Source organism: Denticeps clupeoides, chromosome 13, assembly GCF_900700375.1.
Source record: "Denticeps clupeoides chromosome 13, fDenClu1.1, whole genome shotgun sequence".
In the NCBI taxonomy this organism is placed as follows: domain Eukaryota; kingdom Metazoa; phylum Chordata; class Actinopteri; order Clupeiformes; family Denticipitidae; genus Denticeps; species Denticeps clupeoides.
Window position 1 is genome coordinate 3,486,386 of NC_041719.1, and position 18,116 is coordinate 3,504,501.

At 48.3% G+C, this 18,116-nt stretch overlaps 2 protein-coding genes across 4 annotated transcripts; one reads left to right on the forward strand and one right to left on the reverse strand.

Annotated features, from left to right (window-relative positions):
- The first annotated feature begins 151 nt into the window (after positions 1 to 151).
- tsku (tsukushi small leucine rich proteoglycan homolog (Xenopus laevis)) lies at positions 152 to 6,938 on the forward strand. Of its 3 annotated transcripts, none has more exons than XM_029000199.1 (2): positions 152 to 379; positions 5,338 to 6,938. In XM_029000199.1, the coding sequence occupies exon 2, from the start codon at positions 5,344 to 5,346 to the stop codon at positions 6,397 to 6,399; it is 1,056 nt and encodes a 351-aa protein (XP_028856032.1). In that variant the 5' UTR covers positions 152 to 379; positions 5,338 to 5,343; the 3' UTR covers positions 6,400 to 6,938. The 3 variants fall into 3 exon arrangements, with proteins under 3 accessions (XP_028856032.1, XP_028856031.1, XP_028856033.1); XM_029000198.1 differs by lacking the exon at positions 152 to 379 and adding an exon at positions 907 to 997; XM_029000200.1 differs by lacking the exon at positions 152 to 379 and adding an exon at positions 3,355 to 3,640.
- A 5,782-nt stretch (positions 6,939 to 12,720) lies between these two features.
- Positions 12,721 to 16,117, reverse strand: LOC114801673 (collagenase 3-like). Its single transcript, XM_028999841.1, has 10 exons — positions 15,979 to 16,117; positions 15,624 to 15,850; positions 15,070 to 15,218; positions 14,838 to 14,963; positions 14,596 to 14,751; positions 13,846 to 13,966; positions 13,544 to 13,677; positions 13,297 to 13,456; positions 13,095 to 13,198; positions 12,721 to 13,007 (listed from the first exon to the last, which is right to left on the reverse strand). Exons 1-10 carry the CDS (start codon positions 16,057 to 16,059, stop codon positions 12,907 to 12,909), a joined length of 1,359 nt encoding a protein of 452 aa, XP_028855674.1. The 5' UTR covers positions 16,060 to 16,117; the 3' UTR covers positions 12,721 to 12,906.
- Positions 16,118 to 18,116: the final 1,999 nt, after the last annotated feature.

Genomic DNA, 18,116 nt, shown 5'->3' on the forward strand with positions numbered 1-18,116 from the left:
AAATGACCGCGGGAACCCGTCTTGAAAACCAGAACTACGAGTTCGCGTCTTGATCGGCGCAGGCATCGTGGCGGACGGATCGAGAGCAGGGGGCGGGACGCGCGGAGGAAAGTGCGGGAGGGAGGAGGACCCGCGGCGGCCGCCAGGGGGCGCGCTGCGCGCAGCCGAGCCGGCGGCGTCCGCACGTCGCGGGGCGCGGACCTCCGCCAGAACGGGCAGAGCTGTTCTCGATCATGCGCGCTGTTCTCCCGCGGGATCGCCGCGCCTCTCTCGCAGCAGGGACGCCGGGCGCGCCGCGGCATGGGAGCCGCGGTCGACTAGTGCCGGAGTCGGGAAGCGGAGCAGGACGGGACCGCCGCGCCGCGCCTCTCCGTCCGCGGTACGTTTTGGCTGATCCGTCGGGAAGGAGGTGGGGGGGTTCGTGCTTGTACACCAACTCCCGCTTTTACGTGACTCGTGAACCGGCGTTTATTCGGACGGGTCGAGCCTCGGCAGCAACTCCGGAAAGTTTCCGTCACTTTTCGCCGAGTTTGCGGGACTCGGGAGTCCGGGCTGACAGACGGCTGAGGATGATGTTTCCACGACTGGCCTCCGCGCAGCGTCGTGTCGTTTGCTAACGAATCCACGAAGTCGGCTCACGGCGAACGATTCATTTATTCAAATCCCCTTCTCTTTTTTTTCTTTTTTTTTTTTTCCTTTTTTGTTCAAATAAAATATACAGCAGCATCGTGAATAATAAATAATTTTTTAAAAAACTGACGCTCAACTTGCTCGAACGTGTTGTGAAACGTAAACCACTAAAGAGGCACATGTTGTCAAAGGAGTAAAACGCCCTGCCGAAGTTTACCAAGAGCCGTTTGCGGTTGGAATCTTTTTTTTTTTTTTTTTAAGGAACTGAGCCAAAAAGATTCAGATCACGGCACAAGAGTCGGAATGCAAGATTCAGTTCTGCTCGTTTCCTCGTCGGATGATTCCTCCAGATCGGCACAAAAGGCTGGTTGGTTGCAGGGTTTAACTTCTCAGTTTCGACTTCGTTCTTGCGTTTTTTTTTTTTTGCATGCTTATCATGAGTTTACTGAATTATCACTGTTGTGTGTTGATGAATTTTAGATAAAGAGACCGGCCGAACACACTAAACTGGCATCACTCTGCAGTCACCTGAGTGCAAAGATACGATCAGTTTGCAAGGAGCTTAGGTTGCGCATTCATGCACAGAAAGCTTAATTCTTCCCCGAGAAGTCTGCGGATTGGTGGCTCCCTGCAGGTGGAGGAGGCCGTGCTCATCCGAGAACAATCCGGATCACGTGGGCCTACACCGGGTGTAAAACGAAGTTTGTTTTTTTTGGGGGGGGTAGGGGAAATGGCGAGACACTTTCCTGCTTGTCACACGCGCGCAAGGGCACCTACTGGTTAATTAGCCGTCCGCCTTATCATAATTACTTGTGAAGTGAGGGAAAGGACATTCCACCCCCTCAAACACACACACACACACACACGTTGGATCGTTTGTGGCTGTGCGAGATGAAAAGAGTCACTTCCACACTTGCTAAATGGCGTCACCTCGGCCCTTCTGGTTGGGGACATGTCCGGTTGCTGCACCGTGGAATGGTCGTTATGGAAATAATTTTTTTTTTTTGTTCTTGTTCGCGTTTGCCGGGCTTGCGGTAAAGTTTTCGGCCAGTGATTAGATTGTCTGGATCGTAATCGGATGACGAATGGGCGACCGAATTGGCACCTACCCCTGGACTCCTGTTTACCGCTGTGGCTCTCTCGCCTCTGAGGAGCGGGGTCGTTGACTCCAGTGGACGAGGTCGTAATGCGGGTGGGTCTTGGGCATGTCCCCCGTCCACTGTCTTATTCTGCTCTTCTCCCTCGGCTGCGAGAACCTCAAAATGAGCCAAAGCACAGCCTTTATTCCAATGTATTTCTCCATGTTTTCTTCATGACATTTAAAAAAAAGGCCATTTTAGGACTTTCTGTGGTAGGCTGGTAGTAGCCTAGTGGGTAACACACTCCCCTATGAACCAGAAGACCCAGGTTCAAACTCCACTTACTACCATCGTGTCCCTGAGCAAGACACTTAACCCTGAGTGTCTCCAGGGGGGGGACTGTCCCTGTAACTACTGTAACTCGCTCTGGATAAGGGCGTCTGATAAATGCTGTAAAAGTAAATGTCTAACAGTCATCCCAGTTCTTTCTCATTCCTCGTTTCAGTTAAACCCGATACGGGAGCGTTTTCTGGAGCCTTCAAACACGAGGGAAGGCAGGAACGCTGTCACTTATTGACACAAAATATTGACACAGAGGGCAGTCGTCCTAATTCTTCGATAGAATCCTTCTGCGGAGGCTTAAAGACGCGGCGCGCCGGTTTTTAAGTGCACTGTGCAAAAAAAAAAAAAAAAAGAAAGAAAGAAAACCAGGACAAAAACGAGACCTGTTTGTCCAAACTGCAAGCAATCGGGTCAAATCAAACACAAATCAAATATTGATTTACCGAATGTATTTCCATGGAACAATGGGGGCAGACGTGGCCTAGCGGTTAAGGAAGCGGCCCCGTAATCCGAAGGTTGGCGGTTCGAATCCCGATCCGCCAAGGTGCCACTGAGGTGCCACTGAGCAAAGCACCGTCCCCACACACTGCTCCCCGGGCGCCTGTCATGGCTGCCCACTGCTCACTCAGGGTGATGGGTTAAATGCAGAGGACACATTTCACTGTGTGCACCGTGTGCTGTGCTGCTGTGTATTGCATGTTACAATCGCTACACTTTAAATGACGTGACGCGTGTAGAGAAAGGGACTCCATTTCTCTCATTGTTCTCTTTTGGCTGGTAGGAGATTCGTTCATTAGTTTACGGAGAACATTTCTATGTATAAACCAAGGTGCTAGTAGCCTAGTGGGTAACACACTCGCCTATGAACCAGAAGACCCAGGTTCAAATCCCACTTACTACCATTGTGTCCCTGAGCAAGACACTTAACCCTGAGTGTCTCCAGGGGGGGGACTGTCCCTGTAACTACTGGTTGCAAGTCGCTCTGGATAAGGGCGTCTGGTAAATGTAAATGAGTATTATTACCGCGTTCACTTTTTAATCCGTATTATTAAAATAGTCTTTTTCAGAGTTGCTGTCGGGAAGATGGGAACTGTGTTCCACTAGTGACTAAAGCTATTGCCCAGCACCGCTCGCCGTGGACCCTCACTTTGAGGGCGTAATGTAACATGGTTGTGTGGTAAGGCGTTATATAACGCGAGGAATTGCGTAAGCGTGTGCGAAGTGTGCGCCGAAGGGCGCGGTAACTAATAACTGTCCACTTACGCCGATAACAGCGCGCCGGTGGAGATACTCGCATCGGCCCGCTGCTTTCTGCTGCCTCATGCTCCCACCTTTACCTTCTCTAACCTCTGTCCGTATTTCGTACCTGTGTGTGTGTGTGTGTGTGTGTGTGTGTTTGCTCTTGTTAATCATTCTGCTGCCAGAGGCAGATTTAAGCTGAGAACGTTCCCAAACAAAAGGTGCATGTCGAGCCGCCCAGGTTCACAACAGGCCGGACTGAAGCAGAGTGTCTCTCTCTCTCTCTCTCTCTCTCTCTCTCTCTCTCTCTCTGCTGGGAGCTGAGGGTCACACACCGACTGGGCGGACAGGTACAGGGACATCGTGCTATAAAAATTACATTCTAATATTCTACAATTCACCTGGAAAATAAAGTGTGTGGTTTTGTAATGGTTTCTGTTGTAATTATGGATCATGTGACTGGTGTAATGGGTCCATTAGAACATTCATAAGCGCAACGTTCATAGTCGGAATACAGTGTTTTTTTTATCACCAGTTGTGTTATTGAACGGCTCGTGCTGTTGAAATGCTTTGATAATTAAATAATTAATCGTTGATTCAGATTTTTAACTTGTTTTTCCAGAACCAGTTTTTGCGGATTTTATTTTTTTTTATTCACTTATTAACCTCCTACTTCCTTGCCGGGGGAGGGAGCCCTTTGATCTTTTAATTAGGGCAAATCCGCGAGACGGTAATGAGGGCGAACGGAGAAGGTGAAAGGCGGAGGTGGACGTGTCTCGCGTTCATTCGTCTCGTGGGCTCTTATCCGCCGTTTTCTCGTTTGTGTTGTTCCACTTTGTTCTGTATATGTTCAGCGAGGTAAAATGCGGGGCGCCGCGCTCTCCCCTGCGTTAATCTGTAAGCCGCTGCGCGCGTGACGTGGCGAGACGCGGCGTAACGGTCCGGAACGCCGCACTCGCCGTGTCGTGGACTTACCAAGCTGAGCTCCGCTGGCCAGAGACGTAAAACAGGGTGGTAGTAGCCTAGCGGGTAACACACTCGCCACTGACCCAGAAGACCCAGGTTCAAACCCCACTTACTGCAATTGTGTCCCTGAGCAAGACACTTAACCATGAGTGTCTCCAGGGGGGGACTGTCCCTGTAACTACTGATTGTAAGTCGCTATGGATAAGGGCGTCTAATAAAAATGCTCAAAAATGTAAATGTAATAAATCCCACCGGGTTGTGGGTTCGGCGGGTTGGCCGTGCTGGAGAGAGTGGGGACGGGAGGTGGTGGTGGATCGTAGAGGTGTGAACCTTCACTGGTCTTCGCTGCTGTGTCACCATGCGTCCCATCAGTGTGTCTGCGTCACTTCGTGCTGCGTCTTCATATACGTCAGTCCGAGAGACACAGACGTCTGAAACGGGCGTTTCTCTGGCGTTCGTGGCGTTTTTCTGCTCATTGGACCAAACCAAAGCGTCTACACGGCCGTTCGGCACCAGCGTTCTTTTTGGACGTCAAATAAACGCTGCGTGTAACGTTACCTTTTTTTTTTTTTCTATTTTTACCGAAATCCTGACTATGGGTGGAGGTAGCCTAGTGGGTAACCAGAAGTCTCAGGTTCAAACCCCACTTACTACCATCGTGTCCCTGAGCAAGAAAATTAACCCAGAGTGTCTCCAGGGGGGGGACTGTCCCTGTAACTACTGATTGTAAGTCGCTCTGGATAAGGGCGTCTGGTAAAAAACTGTTCAACGTTAAAGTCGAGCAAACGCCAGTGAAACTGCAATCAAACGTAGCTGCAAAGCGCAGGAAAAACGCTCTTCTTTTCGAACGTCCGTGTGGACGAGGCCAAACTCCGACCGGGAGTGGCGCTCTACTCAGATCACGCCGCCACAGTCACTACCAGCACTACTTTTTAACCAGAATGGTTATACCGCTGCCAGAAAACCACCAAGCAACATTTACATTATGATTTTATCGATTATGTTCGCGATGCATCAATTATGAGATCAAGCTCAACACCCCTAGTGGACCTGTGTTGATGTTTTTGTCTCTCTGCTTCAGGACATCATGGCCGCGCTCCTCTTTGCCAGCGCCATGCTGCTGGCCTGCGGCGTGGCCGCTGTGAGGAACTGCCACCCCCGGTGCCGCTGCGAGGTGGAGACCTTCGGCCTGTTCGACAGCTTCAGCCTGACCAAAGTGGACTGCAGCGGCGCCGGCCCCGACGCGGCCCCCGTCCCCATCCCCCTGGACACGTCCTTCCTGGACCTGTCGTCCAACTCCATCCGCTCCATCAACGATGCCATGCTAACTGGGCCCGGCTACACCACGCTGGTCAGCCTGGACCTCAGCAACAACGACATCTCCCAGGTCGGCGCCAACGCCTTCTCCAAACTCCGCTACCTGGAGACCCTGGACCTCAGTGCCAACGAGCTGGAGAGCCTGTCGGAGACCAGCTTTGTAGGCCTCCCTCTCGTCGAGGTGGACCTCAGCCACAATCGGTTCCAGCAGTTCAGCCTGGACCTTTTCACCACTAAAGGCCAGGAGAAGCCGCTGACTGTCGACCTGTCCAGTAATCTACTGACCGCGGTCACCAGGAACCCGCAAGGTCCGCCTTTGTCCATTAAGAGCCTGCTTCTGGCAGACAACAGGCTGAGGACCGTTCCGAAGCTCTCAGGCCTCCCGCTGCGCTTCCTCAGCTTGGATGGAAACCAGATCTCCACAATAAAGGCAGGCGACTTCCAGGAGCTCCGAGATCTTTCGTACCTGAGCCTCAGCGGCCTCGGCCCGTTGTCCCACATTCAGCCAGGCAGCTTCCGAGGCCTGGAGAACCTGCAGGTTCTGGACCTCTCCAACAACGGCGAGCTGAAGGCGCTGAGCCCGGAGGTGTTCGGCGGCCTGGCGTCCTTGCAGGAGCTGAACCTGTCGCACTCGGGCCTGGCCAGGCTGCCGGGGGACGTCCTGAAGCACCTGCCCAGCATCAGGAGCATAGCCCTGGGGCCCAAGATGCGCTGCTGGCGGACGCGGCGGCAGGGCCAGTTCCACCGGCAAATGGGCCAGGCCAAGAGCGACGACGTCATCACCTGCGACGGCCCCGGCATCGTCTCCCACCAGCCCGCCGCGTGACCCATGCGGTCCCAGCCGTGCCTTGTTCCTCCGCATTTTACCACCAACTCGTACTTTCTGTACAGCGTGTTACGCCTTTTTTTTATTATACAAGAGTCCGATTAATCTTAAAAATGGACCAATATCGTGACACGATAGGCCAGTCCCTCCTTTATTTATTATTAATGGAGGCAAGGTCGATCTGTTTGTATTTCGCGTGCACAAACACACACATCGCACACACACACTCTTGCTCCTCCTGCGACGAGACGCGCTACAGATATTGAACTGGCGCTCCGCCTCGCGTACTGCTTCTGTAAGTACTCACCGGGGCTTTGCCGCGCCCCTTTTAGTATGGAAGTCATACTGTTGAGCACCTTGTGTAATTTTGCTATAAACAAGCCCCTCACAGTCCCACGGAGGGCCTGTGTGCTGCTCATTTTTTTGGAGAAATAAATCAGAATAAAAGGGCTGGGAGTGCCTTTATTTTGTGTGTGTGTGTGAATCTGTGGGTATATTTTTTAAAAAATAATAAAAAAGTTTCATTTGTACAGCCAGAAGGTCGGAGTGTGACGTAACGTCTGTGTAAGAGTGATTATTTTACCATAAAGGAAATAGGATTTTTCTTCAGTTCCGGCACATCAGCAGATTTTCTCTCGCAGCGTTCTTCTACCTGAGAGCTTTAAAGGGCGATCGTGCGCCCGGCCGGACCTTTGGGTATAATTCAGCCTAATCCCCGGCTCCCTTCTTCACCGCCTTGCCTCTCCTTGACACCCGACGCCTGTTCGCTTCTGCTGACGCCGGCCTTTTTAACTCTTATTTGCACTTGCAGCACGATCGTCGTCCCTCAAGGCACATTTTTTGAGCCCCATAAACACTGAGCCCAATATATCTTCATCAGAAAAGCCCCCTGGTCACACCTCAGGTTTCGGACCATATGGAATTTCTTGAGGTTTTAATGCAAATGGGTTCGAGGCTGATTAGAGCTGATGGTCTTTCAGGCAGAACTAATATAGAATTTCTCAAAAAGCACCAAATGTTGTGCGACTGTGTCTTTTAAATGGGTTTATAATGCATACGAGGGAAATAAGGAAAAAAAAAACCCATGTGCTCAGTAAAAGGAGTGCGTGTTGGTTGTTTCCAGACAGAGTGCGAGTGAATGGGCGCGCCATTCCAGCGCCACCACAATGATGGCAGGAGCCACTGCCTGTTGAATTTATCCCCTTAAAAAAATTAACCCTCTCCCGGTCCCGGGAGTCCTTGAAGGAGCTCCTGAGAGCCTGCGATTATACGCCCTGTTCGCACCCCTCATCTTCTCACCTTTACCCCTCGCTTTCTCTGTATTTGTCAAAGTTGTGCGCCGTTATATAAGTGCACGGTGCCCTGTTTTGGTCCATGCAATTAAGTTTAAAGCTAATCAAATAGAAACCGAAAGGCTGTGGAACAAATGTGTTTTCCAAATGAACAGCATCTGAAAGAGTTAAGGCGTCTATTTAAAGTGCAGACTGCTAACGACTGGAGGATAGAAGCTCCTCCCGAGCACATTCCAGACAGACGCTATTATCCAAAGCTGGTGTGAATCAAGGCCTCGAGGCTGCAGGAAAGGTCGCCAACAGCAAGGGACGAACTTCCAAGGTGCCGTGCAAACAAATTCGGCTGAAAACGCCTCAGTTGCAAAGCATTTACATTTACAGCATTTACCAGACGGCCTTATCCAGAGCGACTTACAGTCAGTAGTTACAGGCACAGTCCCCCCCTGGAGACACTCAGGGTTAAGTGTCCTGCTCAGGGACACGACGGTAGTAAGTGGGGTTTGAACCTGGCTCTTCTGGTTCACAGGCGAGTGTGTTACCCCACTAGGCTACTACACACCCAAAGCAACACTCCGTTTGCGCAGATCATCTGCTCTTTGTCGGTGAACGTAGCTTCATGCCGGAGAGCAGTTCGTGTTTCCCCCGCACGTGCGTTCACACCCGCTTCTCCGTCGTCGGGGTCTCTGCCTGACTTTCCCAGGCTCCTCCACCCACGCCGCCAGCTCTCGGATATCCCCAGATCACCTCGGAGCTGGCCGAGGCTCGGGCCTTTGAAATTCTAAGAGGCCGATGTGCCAGAACCCACCCAACGCGCTCTCCCTCCTGGAAAAAGAAGAAGAAGAAAGAACTTCAGCTGAAGTACAGTGCCTCTGTTAAGCGGGAATGAAAAGATCTGTGGAGGTGCTTTCCCACAACACAGGGCAAGTGCAGGATTGTAATAAAAGTATTAAAACCACCGTGGTCTCTATCAAGCCCCGCCAGAGTGCATGCTGGAAATGGAAACAGAAGGCGTCCATGTGTGTTTCTGCAAAGACGGTCATTTTCGGAGATATTTAAAAAGGTGCCGCGCGTAAGATCTGGCCACCTGGCCAAATAGCAGGCAGTTTATAACCAGAGTACCTTCTCGACATGGACAAAAAAAACCCCATCTAAACCACCGTGACCCCCACAGGTCATTTCCCGCATTGTCACTGGGCGGTAAAACCAATACCAGAAGACCCAGGTTCAAATCCCACTTACTACCATCGTGTCCCTGAGCAAGACACTTAACCTTAAGTTGCTCCGGGGGGGGACTGTCCCTGTAACTACTCTGGATAAGGCCGTCTGGTAAATGCTGTAAATGTAAATGTGAAGACCATCCGTGCGTGTGAAGGGTGTGTGGAGAAGCGGTGAGATAGTAGAGCAGTGCTCTAGACTTTGTTTGCTCTATTATGCCGTCACGGTAATGCCACATGTCCCTGCCACAAGCATAATTTGAAACTCGCCGGCACAGGACTGAAAGTCATTGAGCATAAACTTGAAGTCGTCAGCACTGGACCGCCAGTGTGAGTGTGCAACGTTGAAACTCGGCAGCACGGAATCTCAAGAATAAATTTGGAACTTGTCAGCACATGAACTGGCAGCATGAATTTTTCATCCGCCGAGTGGCAATTTGAAGTTTGCCAGCACTGCATGTGACGTTTCAGGCAGAACTAAGGTTGATACTGATAAGGTGAAAGCTAACCAGCTATGGGAAGCGATTGTCATTGTGAAACACTGCAGCACAGCACACGGTGCACACAACGAAATGTGTCCTCCGTATTTAACCATCACCTTTGGTGGGCAGTGGGCAGCCATGACAGGCGCTCGGGGAGCAGCGTGTGGGGACGGTACCTCGATCAAGGGGACCGGACTCGGAACCCACAAACTTCCTTACCTGCTAGGCTACCACTGCGCCACTGTGCCTGTGCATTAGTAACCCCTCCCACAATGTTCCATGCAAACGTACTACTCACACCATGTCAGCAAACCAGAAGTATGAGTGAAATAACAATGAAAAAGAAATAAATGATACCGGTGAACTCTCAGCATGACTGACAGGTCGTTAGAAGGGCTGCTTTACCACTTGCTATCGCCTCTTTAGGTAGACAGTGGTAATGCAAGACATGATGCCATACACAGTGTTTGTGTTTTATATATATATATACACACACACACACACACACACATACATATAAAACATATAGAACATGTAATGTAGTTATTATCATTTATTATCTGAAAAACACTAGCGTTAGGTACTATTACATCATTTAATAATAATTCTTATTATAATAATAACAGGATGGAAAAGGAGGGTTAACCTTTCCTTGTTTAATGAGATTTGTTTTTTTCATCTCATCATGTTGGAGGGAACGACACCGAAAGGCACTTTTTTATTACAAAAGTTGCGTTCCTCTGATGCAACGCAGTTCATTCTGACTTATCACCCAAACTCTGCCATAAAGTGTCATAAACACCGTGTGTGTCAGAATGTGCTGCACTTGTGTCAAAATAAAACTTGATGCCATCATGACCAGAGTGAGAGTGCTGCGGTCACGCCAGCGGTAAAAGTCCAGATTTTATTTTACACTCCAGTTCATGTGAATTAACCCGAGTGAATGAGAGTTAGTTTGATTGAAGATGGCATCAGAATTGTCACGCAGAGGGAAAGAACGCTTTTTAATAGGCCACGTGATCTGAATCATGTGACACTGGCAACGCCGGCACCGTTCGTGGGGAATTATCGCTGCACTTTGCTCCGCCGTGATTAAACCGTTTCTCTCTGCCCCCCATTTTTACCCCCAAACAGCATCAGACGCTCGACTCCGGGCCTCAGTGGGATCTAAGCATTTCATTGGTGAAGGACATAAAGATGTCCTTACATTTTTTGACTAAACACAGCTAGTAGCACTTTTTAGCTACTATAAGATTATTATTATTAAAAAAAATCGAAAAGGTGATCTAAATTCCTCTAAACCGCCGCTGTCTGTTTAACACTTCTGAGTAAAGATGAACAAAAATGAAAGTTTTTTGAAACAGAATGCGGCCAATGGGAACGTCCGGTGATGATAACACAGAGGAACACATCGGGCTGGATATAATCAGAAAGCGTTCGGCACCAGGGCTCCCGGCTCAGATCTGCAACACAATGGGTGCCAGGTTACGGCCAGTGAGAGAAAGCCATTGTTGTGGCTTTGACCGCATTCTTGGTTCTCATGTGTCGGCCTTTAAGGTTTTTCTGTTTTGCCCCTGAAAATAAAATGTCTTCTTCAAGGCGACTGGTTGCAATAAAGCGTCACAACTTCCCTCTCCCCTCTTTCCGTCTGAGTTATGAGCAAAACCTCTCTAATGACCAAACACTTTCCAGCGCCGCTTCCTCTTTCGAATGGTTCTTTTTTTTCTTTTTCTTCTGGCATTATGCATGGTTACCCGAATCAGATTTCCCGTTACGCAAGAAGTGCACTTTCATCCAGCACAAACACATATTATCAGCGAGCAACGTGAGTCGAGAGCACGTTAAACCTCCCCCTTCCCGCCGCCACCACGCCAGCACCGCCGGCTTTTACGTCAGCCCCAGGCGTGGGGTGCTCCGAGCGCGGCGGCCCAACATCTGGAGTCCATCATGGGAGCGGAGGCTCAGGTTACTCTCAGGGGGGAGCAAAAGATCTACCAGAGTTAACAGGAAAGTCACTTTCCTTCCTTATTTCTTCCTTTTTACTCATTTATATTCAGTCGAATTGCTGTACGTTGCAAATTGAATTCATGGCAGTGCATTAGGTGCATTATTTTACATTATTACATTACATTTTATTTTGCCAGTCAACATCACTCATAAAGTGACAGTTTGTGCACAACAGAAGAAAATTTTGCCATGCAACAGTACAATATAGAAAAAGAGGTGCAAGAGTAAGGTGATGTATGGAGTTGCATTAAATATAAATGGATTGCCCTGAACTCCGAAGCAGTGTGTGGCTGTGAATTGGAATGATAGCGGTCGGGTTAGCCGTTGTCTTTCCCCAGATGGAGTGAGTACTGGCCCACCTCGCAGCCCATCGGGTAAAGAGTGACGCAGTTCTGGAGAAGACTCTGTAATTGCCTTCACATGCTCTCACCCATCCACCCCCCCCACTCTCTCACACACACACACACACACCCAGACTGGCTGCGAGGCTTGTGTGTGTCTGGTCTTCACTGGGTTTATGGGGCTGGATGAATAAGCCCGTATGTATGTATTTAATAGCCTGAAATAGTTGTTGTTTTTAGTGTCTTTTCGTGTATTTTTATTGTTATTATCAGTGTCGATTGGTCACCATCATGTGTTTGTGCCTCAGTGACCAGTTGGCATAATCTGTATCTATTACAACACAGAGCAGCACAAAACAGTTACAAAGATGGCTCTCTTTTTATCGCACAAAGTGAAGTCATGTTGGGAGGATTGTGCAACACAGTAGTGCTCACTGTAGGGAGATTGAGGTTCACTGCTGCCACCCAGTGTTTAAAAGCTGTCACTGCAGGCGTCAGATATTAAAAAAAAAAAAAAAAAGTAATTCTTTCAGATCTTCCTTTTTAATTACAGAATCAATTAATGTGTTAAAGCCGCATTGTGCTGTAGAATATTTTTTATTAATTTTATTAATATGTTGTTGACCCGTGCTCCAGTGGGATTTGGCTACAACCCTGCGTGAAGAATGGACGGTCAGCAGGGGATCAGAGTGGGAGCTTTGTGACTGTCAGGAAGCTCTGGAGGAAACGACGCCTCTGTAAACATCTGAGCGGGGTTTACTTTATCTTACTTTATCTTGCGGTCTCCACTTTATCCTTATCTTGTGCTCTCTATTTGCATTCCAAACAGCTGCTTGCTTATAAGGAGTGTTTTGATTTTATGTCGGTTTCACAGATGCTTCTTAAGGCTTAATGAATGAATGTATTTATTTTGTTGTTATATGTCTTCTATGTTTTATAAATCTGCACAAAATGCATGAAAAAAAAGATTCCTTCACAAAGGGGAGTATATACACATAAATGTTTATTACAGTCAATAATATTGCACATAATAACACAGAACTAAATAATTAAAAATAATTAAATAACAGTGGATCAGTCTGGTTGTCGTCCATGCCAGCATTCCGGAGGACACCGATCGAATGGACATAAATAGAGCTACATATGGCTGCGAGGTTGCGGCGGAGTTCTCCTAGCAGTTGAGGATCGCAGTGGTCCTCATGATGCGGACCACTTTCCGCGAGAACAGGCTGTACTCAAACTGTGTGTTTTCATGGAAGAAGTATAAATACCCTGTAAAAAGACAAAAAAAAAAAAAAAAACGCATGAAGAGGCAGCTCAAAAGGTGAGTGGCAGCAGGACGTGAGGATTACGAAGTACCGTTTTTGTAAGTGACAGCGTCCACTTCCTCCCCGATTCCAGGGAAGTCTTCCTCGATGGATTTTGGGAAGCCAGCATCCATTTTCTCGGCTTCGTCGTCGTAACTGTGCAGAGAGACGTGAAAGATAAGATGTTGCTTTTGCTTTTTCATCAAAGTTTTAGATGTTTTTTTTTTTTAAAGAAACCTGCACCACTCTCTCACCTCCAGTACTCTTCATCGGTGAAGAGGAGGGTCTTCCTTGTGTCGGGGATGTAAACAGCGGCATCTACCTTCCTCACGCTCTTGGGGAGTCCGAGCTTGTGAATGTATTTTGGGTAGCCCTCCTCCAGGTCGTACGCGTTGAGGGCCCACATCCTGATGCCTGTAGGGTTTGCAAATGACCTTCAGAATTTACGCTCATTATTCATGTCGTGGCCATTTTCATGGATGATGATTAGTAATAACCCACCGCTGAAGATGTAGACCCGGTCCCTGTGAGGGTTCTCAAAGGCAGAGTCCACTTTCTTCGGGAGAGACGGCCAGACGGACTTAATGAGTGACAGCTGGGGCTCGCCAAAGTTTGGGTGCAGACGCCAGAAGAACCTACAAGATGGAGGCACATCAGAAGAAGTTATGACAAACTATATCATCCAAACTGTGCATCATTCAAACATGGTTTCCCCATGCCAATATCTTCATTTTAATCTTTGCTCTGCTATGGTTGCAAACTGGGTATGAAATGATTGACAGCGTCAATCATGGTCAACATACGTGTCTTTGAAGACCAAGGTTTCCCCTCTGAGGTCTGTCACCGCGTCTATTTCCAGCTTAGGGTCGCATTTGTTCGGTGCTGGCGGCTTGGGCTTCACCTTGCGGCCATCGGGGTTGGGACCTGCAGATCATCCAGCATCGCAGGGGTTAAAGCCAGTAGTCGAGTTGTAAAAACAAATCGGGGGGACATATTTTGTGCTGATGACAGTGCACATGGTGGGAAATATAATTAATATATTCGACTATCCTACAACAACATGCCTAGCGGTTAAGGAAGTGGCCCCATAATCAGAAGGTCGCCGGTTCGTATCCCGATCCGCCAAGGTGCCACTGAGGTGCCACTGAGGCCCACACACTGCTCCCCGGGCGCCTGTCATGGCTGCCCACTGCTCACCAGGGGTGATGGTTATCAAATACAGAGGACACATTTCACCGTGTGCTGTGCTGCGGTGTTTCACAATGACAATCACTTCACTTTCACCCTTTAATATGATAAATGAAGTTTACTTCGGCCTTCCCACCTCGAATGTCACTTTTAACATTATCGTAAGCTTGACTCCAAACAAATACCATGAGCTGTGTTGTTAATGCTGCATCCACAGAATATAAAAAGTGTGAGGTTGACCTGACTCTTGACTTACCCGAAATGTTACTTTTTAAATCCCAGGATGCCTTTTCATTCTGTGGTTGTGTTGTATTTTACCCAGATACAATACCGCTGGTTTCTGGCAGCTTCTGGGCAGGACTCACCGTAGAGAAACTGGATGCCTTTAACGTCATCCTCAGACAGTGGGAATCCCTCGGCGTAGGTGTAAATGGGGAACATCAGGGCCCCCTCGTCGTTGGAGTGAGACAAGCCGAGGGCGTGGCCGAACTCATGGGCGGCGACACGATAAAGGTTGTACTCTGGACAAGAAGGATAAAACAGAGAGATGAGCTGAGCTGAGCTGAGAATCCACTTCTGACCTCCTCCGGGCCTGTTTCAAACCCACCATGTGCATTATCTGTCCAGGTCTCCTCCTCGTCGAAGTGGGTGTCCCCGCCAATCCCAGGTCCTGGAGGGTAGGCATGAGCAAGCAGCTGACCTGGTCCATCGAAAGGGTTGAAGTCCCCATGTTCTAGTTGAAGAGAGGAGGGGTTGTATATTTAGTACTTTTAGCTTCAAGTCAGCACCTATGACAGAACAATAATCATCTCAGTCATAAATATACACACACATGTTACCTCTGGAGCCAAACGATATCATGATGTCCGCAGTCCCCTCGTGAATCCTCTTAAACTTCAGCGGCGTCACGTCACTCCAGGCCTTCAGGGCTCTGCGAATGGCCTGCTCCACCGCAGACTTCGGCAGATCAGGAGTGAAGTTCACAATTCTGTGGTTTCATGAGCATAAAAAAAATTACAGTTTGTTAGATGTTCCTTCAGCAATTTCAATGCAATATGAAACAATTCACCCAGCACGTTAATGCACGTGGAAACATGAATACTGCATAAGGTGGTAGTAGCCTAGTGGGTAAGACACTCGCCTGTGAACCAGAAGACCCGGGATCAAATCCCACTTACTACCATTGTGTCCCTGAGCAAGACACTTAACCTTAAGTTGCTCCAGGGAGACTGTCCCTGTAACTACTGATTGTAAGTCGCTCTGGATAAGGGCGTCTGATAAATGCTGTAAATGTAAATGTAAATGTACTGCTCGTTACTATTTTAATCGTTCAAACATGAAATGCATCTGAGCTGTCGGACCTCAAATTGACCAACATGATCAGCTTTAGTACCTGAATGTCACATCAGTCTTGTCCCACTTGAGGGTCCTCGGGAAGACGTTATATTCGGCCACGTCTGGCACCCCACATCTGGCCTTTTGCATGACCTCCAGGGTGTCCGTATCCAGGTTTCCGGTCACCTCCAGTCTGAAGAAGCTCTGCATTTCCCGGATCTTGCTCCTGAAGTTGTCTGCCCCATGAAGCCCTATGGGGAGGTTGTAGTATCTACGAAGATACCGCTATAAACACAAAAAAAATGCATAAACATGAACAATGTGTATGAATGACAAGTAAAAATATAGTATATTTGCGTGTTTGCGTCGTTATACTCGGTTCTTGGCTCCAGGCTGGGGACAGTGGTGCTCACCTCAGCTAATAGCTGGTTGTCCAGAGGCTTTGCATGCAACAGCGCTGCAGTCATCAGGAGGATGAACCAGGTGACCTCCATCGTGTCTCCACCGCCTCGAGCCGTCTATGCTGAGCTCGAACTCTGCAGCCTCTTTATACTGCGCTCCGCCTGCCCAGGACAGGGCTGTGATTCATGAGGAAAAGCACCTAGTCACTTCCTCTGTGTCTACGGCTGAAGAAAATGTGCTTAGGCTTCTGGGGTATTTCTGTGGTTGGCCAAAAAATGCACCGAGGAACCTGAGTCTGCACCGGCCGTCGCGCTGAGTGGCGTTTCTCGGCAGGAATCGGAGGTGGAGACGTCCTGAATGTAAAATCACACTTTTATATTCAGGTCGATAAACCCACTCTTCACCTTCGATCTTTGGGCTTTTACAGTTCCAAACCAGACACCATTCCTGTGTGGGTTTAATTTAGTTTTAGTCTCTGTTACACAAATTGTCCCCAAAGGTGTCGGTAGGGCTCGGGAACCTATTTATAGATGGAATATTTTTTCCAGACGGCACTGGCACCCATGAGAGTCATGTGCTCATGTAAACGCCCGCAGGACAGACGGCCGCTCTATAACCAACACAACGTTTCACACCTGCATGCAGTCTTGGATCCACAGGGGGACATTGTTCGAAAAACAGCATCGGTGTTCACCATCAGTGGCAAAAGGGACAAAGATCTGTGTCATTTCATGGCCTCCGGACCCAAATGGCGTGTTTGTGGCGAACCCCACATTTACATTGTCTGCGAATGCGGAAATCAGCAGGTTGTGGTATGTGGAAGTGAAGATGGACGCTTAAAATGATGGCTAAAAGACGATCTAAGAATGTCCCTTCCAAATGGCCAAATGCAATGTTTTTTGTTTTTTTTGTTTGGAAGAAAAAAAGCCGTGATCTGGCAACCGTGGCTCCAGACGTACGTACATCATGTTACGGAGACCAAAGCAACTAAAATGTCCCCTGGAATGCCTTGTCACATAATGACAGCAAATAAAACACACACTTTACTTGTCCTGTGTTTGTACAAGGGTGTGGCCTGAGGTGCAGGAAGTCATTTGGAAGGGAAACAAAAAAAAGGACGGTGCAATCTGCGGCCTGTCCTGCTGATAAGCCAGTGTGGGAGGCATTGTCCTCCGGGCTGCAGGGTTTTCCCGGTTTTCCAGCCACTGGGGGTGGAGAGTGCAGTGCGTGTGAAGACAAGCAGAATTCCTGGACTCTGACTCTTGGCCTCATTACCTGAGCCGGGAGACCGATGGAGCCACAAAACAGCGCGTGGCTAGAGGAGCGCGTAAATAAAGCCCTCGTACGTCACCGCCGGGGTCAAAATGACACGTTCTCCATGCCTTTCGTGTTGGCCGATGGGAGAGATTTTTACACGGCAGATGTTATTAATGATGGATGGCTCGATAACGATGAGCCAATTTTCATCTGAAAAAGGAAGTTCTTGCAACACCAGTAACAAATCTGGACATTTCTCACCCTTCACGAAGTGTGTTCATTCAAGGCGGTGGCAACAGTCACTCTCATACGGCCCACACATGGACTTTGAGTCACAGAGGAAGCTGAGCGGGGATTTTTATTTTTTTTTAAACATTTTTTTTATTTTCTATGCCTGTGACAATTCTGTTTCGAGCACCAGGTGATTACACCATTACACAGAATGTAATACTTCTTATGGAGTAATTATTCATACTCAAAAATCATTCTGTTGATACAAAAAATTATATTTATTTCAGGTCAAATGTTATTAAATGTCACAGTGCTTTGTGGATCATTAATATAATGATCCAGAGGACTTGGATGAGCTATTTAAAATTTTACATTATAGAACTCTACACTGTATTTATGTCTCAATGTGGATGGGATGACATCAGATGAATAATTTTAAAGAATTCACTTCTTCAGAACAACAATGATGTGATGTGGCACGGCGTGGTGTGATGTGATTTTTTTTGGTTTTGTGACACACTACACCAAACCTGAACAGGATGCACATCAGACTGCCTCTTCTCAGGGCCCTTTCATCAATAGATTGCCACAAATCTCAGTACTCAGTACCATTAACTCAGTACCATGATCCAAGAAGAGGTTAAAGTATTGGACAGCGTCT

What these genes read in the sequence shown, in the direction of transcription:
- tsku (XM_029000198.1), top strand. Translation starts at nt 968, where the DNA reads ATGATTCCTCCAGATCGGCACAAAAGGCTG. An exon ending in CAGATCGGCACAAAAGGCTG is followed by an intron (nt 998 to 5,337) that starts GTTGGTTGCAGG and finishes TCTCTGCTTCAG; the next exon opens with GACATCATGGCCGCGCTCCT.
- LOC114801673 (XM_028999841.1), bottom strand. Translation starts at nt 16,059, where the DNA reads ATGGAGGTCACCTGGTTCATCCTCCTGATGACTGCAGCGCTGTTGCAT. An exon ending in GATATCGTTTGGCTCCAGAG is followed by an intron (nt 14,964 to 15,069) that starts GTAACATGTGTG and finishes CTCTTCAACTAG; the next exon opens with AACATGGGGACTTCAACCCT. An exon ending in CCGGGTCTACATCTTCAGCG is followed by an intron (nt 13,457 to 13,543) that starts GTGGGTTATTAC and finishes CAAACCCTACAG; the next exon opens with GCATCAGGATGTGGGCCCTC.